This window comes from Chelonoidis abingdonii, chromosome 2 (genome assembly GCF_003597395.2).
Source record: "Chelonoidis abingdonii isolate Lonesome George chromosome 2, CheloAbing_2.0, whole genome shotgun sequence".
Lineage (NCBI taxonomy): Eukaryota > Metazoa > Chordata > Testudines > Testudinidae > Chelonoidis > Chelonoidis abingdonii.
This window is the reverse complement of record NC_133770.1, coordinates 156,866,248-156,874,374: the sequence shown is the minus strand read 5'-3', so window position 1 is coordinate 156,874,374 and position 8,127 is coordinate 156,866,248. Positions and strand designations below refer to the sequence as shown.

The window sequence follows — 8,127 nt, the reverse complement described above, 5'->3', positions numbered from 1 at the left end:
ATTCAAGATTATGGCCAGTGGACTTTATTTCTGGCACACTCTGCATTCTCTGAGTTCTTTGATTATTTGCATTCTCAATTCTTTATTTGATTCGATCTTATTTAACGCCAAGCAGCATTCAGGAGACAGAGAACCCATTTCAAACCCAAAGAACTTGCTTTGAGATTGCCATTTGCTTGATTTAGAGGAATCTTTATTACTAGAAAAGCTGTATGAATCTAGTGCTTCCATGCCCAACCAGAAGAGAAGAAGTTCTTGAACTGCCTCCCATTAGACACATGACCACATAAGTCTTTTCTATCCTGAAAATCTGATTCCTAAATGACTTGCATTTACTGTGTAAAGTGGTGCTCTCTCTAACCATCTGGAGTTCATTTTCTGGATGAAAGATTTAGTTTATTGTAGAGATAGGTGCCAACTAATTCCCTGGATCCAACCACCTCCAATTTGTCAAAGGCAGGTTAAAAGTTTGAATCATGCCCATGGCCCAACTATGTAGAAATGGTCCAACCCAGAATCCAAGATCCAAAATAACCCCCTTTCCCGTCAACCTCCCAAACAAAAGTGTTGAGATTCTCAACACAATCCATGTTTACTACGTGTGCTTACTGGAGATGGGCCACAAATCAGAAGACAGATCTGAATTCTTCTCAGAATTTATGGCTTTTCAGGAGCCAGACCCCAGTTTTACAATTCAGAGGTGCATAGAATCATAGGACTGGAAGGGACTTTGAGAGGTCATCTAGACCAGGCCCCTGCACTCATGGCATCTATCGATCGATCTTAAGGTTTATATGGCACCCATCACCACAGTATTGAGCCTCTTTTTAGGCACGACCTGAACTTGGATACTCAACCCAACTGCCCTAGAAGTTTGGCCAAGTTCAGATGCAGATCCAGGTCCAGATAGTATTGGTATTAGTCCCTAATAATGGATCAGGGCCTCACTGTGCTAGGTGCTGTACAAAAAGTCAGTCCTTGTCCCTACAGAGCTTACAGTTCAAACGCAAACTGCACAGCTCAGTTCATCTCTAACATGTACAGGAAAATGGAATATTTAACAAGAGGCAATTGAAACCTTGAAAGGGGAGGAGGGGAAGGGAACAGAACATGCTGTCAGACACAGTACACTCAGAGAGAAATAATTTGCCATATTTGGAAATGAACATACCCCACCTACTGCTATATAGTTTGAGAGACTCAGCTTGGCAAATGCTATTGAGACCTGCACTTCCCCCAAAAAACAACCTGCAACTCTCTAGCAGAAAGGTGAGTGATTACCAACATCTGGCACAGATTTTTATCACTTATTTTCATTTGGGTTTGCATAGGATTTTGCCATATACCTTCGTTGTTTAAAAACCTCTCACTCCGTCCAGTGAATTGCAGAGCTATGTAAATCACCATTTGTTTTCAGTTACTCCTAAGTGACCTGGATAAAAGGGACTGCTCATAGACCCGCAGTAATTCATGACCCAAAGACTGATCTTGAAGCAAAAGGAATTGCATTGATGTGACAAGGACCAGAATTCACTTCAAGCTATCTTATCTGGATGATTATTAGACTTGCTCTCAGATAAGTTACCCAATATCTGCATGGTTAGATCCTAAAAGAACTGGCTGTTTCTTCCAGCCCATGCAATGTTAATTGCTCTGGGATATTAAAACCATCATTGATAAATATTTTTAATGGGTATAGTTGCATGTTGGACCTTAACTGACCTTTTCATTGAGTTTCAAAACCTTGTGTCTATAGAGTCTTTTCCTGGAAAGAAAGAAATGATGGAAGAGTTCTATTCATCTGCTAATTTAGACTGAAGCAAATATGAGTATGTAGTACCATATTTACGGGGAAAACCACAAAGCATTTACAAAAAAAATGTATCTGGTGGATTTCGTTGCTGAATTTAGCCTCATAGAAAAAAAAATAATCACATGCACAAACTTGCTTAGGCTTGTGATTTCTTCTTTGGACTAAACAATTTCTTAATGGTCTGTTTATGAACGTGCTAAATCCTTCTGTTCTAGCCCAGTCCTTACTCTCCTAGCAGTCCCACTAACTCTCAGTCAGAGTTTTGCCGGAGTAAATGCTGCACAATTTGGCTCTACAGAAGCACACAGGCAGCACCCTCTTTTCCCCCCAATAATACCACCTTGCCTGTCTTGGAGCTCTCAGGGTCTCAGAGTGGCTTACCATCATCCATTCTCACCACACCCCTGCAAGACAGGCAAACAAACATGGAGAAACTAAGGCTCGGGGACATTAAATGATTTACCCAAGATCAGAGAAAGCTAATGAGAGAGCTGGGGACGAGAACCTAATTCCTCTGCTCTAACCAAAGGTCAGGAAGAATAGGAAATGGTGTAGAAGCATCCGCTCATCCCATCTTCTATATGTTTCAAGCTAACCAAAATGATATATATACGTAGGGTGACCAGACAGCAAATGTGAAAAATCGAGACAGGGGGTGAGAGTGGGGGTTAATAGGAGCCTATATAAGAAAGAGACCCAAAAATTGGGACTGTCCCTATAAAATCGGGACATCTGGTCACTCTACATATACATGATACTCTGTCTGCCCAGGTATTTAAAATGCACTTATCACTCTGGTATCTGCACTGTTGTCTCTTGTTGATCTTTCCGTTCTAGCCTGCCACTCTGATGAATAAGACTGGTAAGCAAAAAAAACCCCCACCCAAACGTAGACATTTGAACCGAATCCATGGTTTTGGGTACATAGCTAAGAGGGAGAAAGAGAGAGAAAGTGTGTGTAATTGCACACTTTTTCCTTCCTTTTTCTCTTTTCTGTGGAGCATTCGGAGACAACACTCAGCGGTACATCCGAGTACCCTTAGCTGGGTCCACAGAACTGATTCAATGGGGAGCTTCATTTGATAGCCTTTTTTTAAAAAAGTTACCCACAGATTTCTGCAATGAATAAAAAAGCCACACACTATTTCCACAGGAAGAAGCTGTAACGTACCGTGGAACAATTTGCCAGGGCTGCAAGCTACAGACCTTGTTCTATGAACCTAGCTGGAAAGCAGCTACTCATTACTTTCCACTGAAAGCGAAGCCTTACGAAAAGACAACATCCTGTGATCACAAAACACAGATTCCTATAAGCACAGAATGAGTTGGGACATTAGGGACCTGATGCAAAGCCCAAAGTCAATGGAAAGTCTCCCATTGGATCAGATCCTACACGCTCAGAAAACTATTTCCACACTGTGAACATGAACAGTTTCAAAACTTATTATGAGAAGCCCAATGGGTTGATTTTTAAGCAGATTTCCCCCCCATTGATATGGATGGAGGGAGTTCTGCTTGATACCCAATGGCACAATATGAGTTGTGGCTATAAGTTATTTCTTACCCCCAAAGCACTTCCCAGACATGGTGGGTTCAGAAGTAAATGGGATTAGGTGGAGAACAGCAAACGATCATTAAAAACTAATATGCATCTGATCCAAAGCCCATTGAAGTCAGTGGGACCAATGTATTCCTGGAGAGCTCTGTTCAATATTCTTAATTCTCCTTTAGCAGCATACAAAGAAAGCTCTTATGGAAGCCTAGTTTGTTAGAAGTTAATTCCAAAATACTGAGAAGTTAGAAAGCCCTGAACTCCCTACATAAATCTCAATGGGAAAGCATCTAAATCCCCAAGGTCATTTTGAAAATAGCAACCACTGACTTTAACTTGTGCCTCAGTTTCCCCAGATGTAAAAAGGAAATATCACTCTGGCTACTTCTATGATGGCACCTTTGCACCTGAACCAATGCTATTCAAGGACATGTCAGTCTACTGCACCATGCAACTGCAGGTGTATCTTTTGTACTTAAATGGTCCCCCACTGCTGTAGTTTCTGGGCAGGTCACAACACCCCTGTGGGGCATGGCAGTGTGACTATCCCCATTTGACAGGGCCCAGAGATGGAAAATGATTTAACGCAAGGCCAACTCGGAAATCTGTGGCAGAGTCGGGGAATTGAACTTGGGTCTCAAGTGCTAGGCTGGTGCTGTAACCATTCAACCATCTTTCCTCCACCCAAAAGGAAGTATCTGGCTGCTCTTACTCAGCTTCTGGGTAATCCTGAAGGGTTGTGATGCTTCATTATTAAGTCCTTTGAGACTTCTGGATGAAGAGCGCTATCTACTTATGATTATTTGTCACCTAAATGTTGGCAGCTTCCCCTGGTTGTTACCCCAGCAGTCAAACAGCTTGCCCAAACTGCATATGTCATGGAGTTGATGTGCTGGAGAATTTGGAATCAGAGTTGTTCCCCCTCCTCTTCCAAAAAAGGTGGAGGAGCATTTGCGACAAGGGGGTTGGTTTTGTCAATTACAAAGTTAGGAACTGTTTGCAAAATTCAGGTCAAATGCAGGCTAGGATTCTGAAACCCTCCAAAGTTTACAGGGTATTGGGATTGAGCCCATATCTATAGGAAATACGTTAGGTTGTTAAGAATTAGCATTAATCCAAGAAGGATATTGTGGAATTGGAGAGGGATCAGGAAGAGCCGTGAGAATTAGGAAAGGATTGGAAAATGCGCCTTATAGTGACAGGCTCAAGGAGATAAAGATAGCTTAAGAGAAAGTTAAGGGACGATTCTATCACAGGCTATAAGTACCTACATGAGCTCTTCAATCTAGCAGACAATGAGCATAAGAAGATCCAGCGGCTGGAAGCAGAAGCTGGACCAGTTCAAACTGGAAATCTTTTAAAATAGTGAGATTCAAAGGTTAATTATCAAGTTGCCAACCATTCTGGAGGTTTCACCATCAATTGCCATTCTTTAAGTCAGGGATAGGCAACCTATGGCACATATGCGGAAGGCGGCACACAAGCTGATTTTCAGTGGCATTCACACTGCCCAGGTCATGGCCACCGGTCCAGGGAGCTCTCCATTTTAATTTTAAATGAAGCTTCTTAAAACATTTTAAAAACCTTATTTACTTTACATACAATAGTTTAGTTATATATTATAGACTTATAGAAAGAGCCCTTCTAAAAACATTAACATGTATTACTAGCATACAAAACCTTAAATTAGAGTGAATAAATGAAGACTCGGCACACCACTTCTGAAAGGTTGCCGACACCTGCTGTAAGTCAAGACTGGATGGATATACTGTAGTTCAAACAGGCATTATTTTAGGGATGTTCTATAGCCTGTATTCAACAGGAGGTCAGATTAGATGATCACAGTGGTCCCTTCTGGCTTTATAATCCTGATCTCTTCCCCTTTCAGATCCTCCAGAATGGGAAGGACCCGGATGGTGACCTGCTGGATGGCTATGCTTTTTCTGGTGCTATCTAGCGATATCACCCTTTGTCGGAGGGGCTCCTCAAGTAAGAAAGCAAGCCAGAATAAAAGCCCTCCCCCCGTTAATAAGCCCAGCTCACCAACCAAAAAAGAACCAGTGAAGATTCCAGGAACACTCTGTTACACTGGCCAATTGCTCAACATCAAACTAGAGCCTGAAGATGCCAAATATTACACTGACAACTTCAAAAAGTTCCCTGACTGTGTTTATTACCCTACGTGCTTCCGGTCACTAGAGCCAAACGCAACCAAGGACACGTTGGTTAGCGAGTGTTTTAACATTACAGTGAGTTTGACTGAAAACAAACTGGACTTATCTGAAGGAAAGAATGCCACCAGTGCGTACACCAGGGTCATGTGGCATGTGATAAACCACTTGTGTGCAATGGAATTCTGCTGCCAACCACGCAGCCTCGCTCTGTCAATCCACGGTTCCTTTGGTTGGTTAACAATGCTTTGCTTCTTGAGTTTTATTTCTCTTACCGTGCAATGAGCTTGCAGCAAAAGCCATTGATTTACTGGCAAAAGTGCAGTGCCTGTCAGTAACTATTTACCTTTTGTGATTTGTATATACTAAACTTCCATAATTCTTTTATTTGTTATTTTAACCAAAATCCTTTGTGCATATAAACTCGTGTGATTTATCTAGCAAACTAATGTGCTTTGTTTTAAACTGGATTAATGTGTGTCCAAATAAAGGAACATGCTAATCTTTTAACTCCTTTAACCTAGTCCAGAGAGGGATTCTGGATTCTATGATAATAGACATTCTTATTAGTAAACAAGACTAGGTAATATACAGGGTGCGTATGATTGATAAGAGGCACTTGTCATTGCAGATTTTTCCTGTGATGAATGAAATAATGACCCATTGAGAGATGTTAACTCATTAAGAACTACCAGTTGCCACAGCTGTCAGTAATAGTGACTGGATTATAAATCCCCTTTAGTTTATCAATCAGGTAAAGTGAGATAACCATAAAAGAAATCCCATCAGTAATGAGGTAAAAATAAGATATTGAAAACAAGAGTAAAATAATTGTGAGAAAGTAACTTTTCCCTCCCCACAAAGATTTCTTTGTCTCTCACCCTATAAAAAAGAGTTTTGGGGAGATAAATTGGGAATGAATACTGCCAGCATTCCACTAAGTGTGGAAGATGGGACTAAACTACTTCATCACATACAGGGCTGGTTCTCTTTCTGAATCCTGAATATTGCTGTATTAATCTTAAATAATTCCATTTGAGCCAGTTATTCCAATACTTTGCATTGTTATTAAATTCCAACATGCAACAACATTAAAAAGTGAAGGAAGCCATGAGCTGATTGCAAAGACACAGTCTTCACCTCTTCAGTTTGCATAATGCCAACAGACCCTGCTCGACAGCGGACAGGATCAAACTGGGGACCTCTAGAGCTTAGCGCCTGAGCCTCTATTGCTTGAGCTAAAAGCCTACTGCCTGTTAGCCACGGCTGTAGAGCAAACTCATTTTCTCTCTCTTTCTAAGTGCCTCTAGACGGGACAGAAGACCACACCCAGAAAGTACGTGGGTTATATTTGCACAGCTGAATGACCAAGCTATTCGATAGACAGTGATCTGTGTGGCCCTAGCACTCCCTCATTTCTTTGCTTTGCCATTCCTAATCAGCATATTTGAGACTCATTGGAAACTCAGTAATGGTAATGATATTGAATACTGGGGCGGAGCAAAGCATGTTTGGAAGAGCATTATGCAATGTAAGAAAGCCAGAGTATTAAGCAAACCTACTGAGCAACCAAACTTCCTCCCACATGTTGAGTCTCGACCGACAAGATGCCCAGGTGCAAGAGTATGGATGGAGATGGTAAATGTTGCACCAAATCCAGTGATCCTGCTTTACAGAGGTTATTAGACATTCTAAAGAAAGGCTGGTCTTTTGGATTAACTATAATGAAGGTGAAGATTTTATCATGGTTATTTGCAGTAAAAGTCACAGACAGTTCGCAAGCAATAAACAAAAATTCATGGAAGCCATGACCCATCTGTGACTTCTGCTGCTGTGGCAAAAGCCTGTGATGGCTGGAAACTTCAGGGGGGCCCCCTCTGCCCATGATGGCTGGGAGCTGCAGGGTGACCCTATTTCCCAAAGAGAAAATGGGACACCCCCAGCCGCTCGCCCAAGGTGTCCCTCTGACCCCATGTGAGGCTATCTCCAGAGTCCTGCAGCCCCTGGGGCTGGAGCAGAGAATGTCACGGAGGTTTCTGGAAATCACAGATTCCATGACCTCCGTGACATAAATGTAGCCTTAACTGAAGCTTCGAAACTGTAAGGGACTGTCTCCCACTGTGTCTGTAAGCACATAACACAGTGAGGTCTCTCTCTCTTTATCAAGCAGTTGTGTCCTATTCCAATAGTCCTTATGAAGGATATAAACATCTCACTCCCCTCAGATATGGAGGAATTCATATTCTGCATGGTCATTACATCACCCTGCTCATGCATCACTGAAAATGAAGCTGCTTAGAGATGAATAGAACATCATGCACTTGGCTGCAGAGACAGTAAACACTTTAGTGTAAAGAATTCTAAATGAATGTTTTTAATGGGACAATAATGGGTGGGGCAGAATGGTTTGTGCTTAGTTTGAAATGAAGGATTAATGTGCCCATTTAGAGGGCTATGCCCTGCTCACATTAACGAGCTTACATTACATCACAGCTGACTCTGGCATGTTACAGGAGAGGAGGGGATGCTGTCAGCTAATTACATTGCGCTACATCGCATCACTCCAACAGACTGATCTGCAGCAGAAACAA

The 8,127-nt window shown here is 41.9% G+C and overlaps 1 protein-coding gene across 1 annotated transcript; it reads left to right on the top strand.

Annotated features, from left to right (window-relative positions):
- The first annotated feature begins 1,200 nt into the window (after window positions 1-1,200).
- LOC116828521 (prion-like protein doppel) lies at window positions 1,201-6,480 on the top strand. Its single transcript, XM_032786830.2, has 2 exons — window positions 1,201-1,269; window positions 5,254-6,480. The coding sequence occupies exon 2, from the start codon at window positions 5,264-5,266 to the stop codon at window positions 5,819-5,821; it is 558 nt and encodes a 185-aa protein (XP_032642721.1). The 5' UTR covers window positions 1,201-1,269; window positions 5,254-5,263; the 3' UTR covers window positions 5,822-6,480.
- Window positions 6,481-8,127: the final 1,647 nt, after the last annotated feature.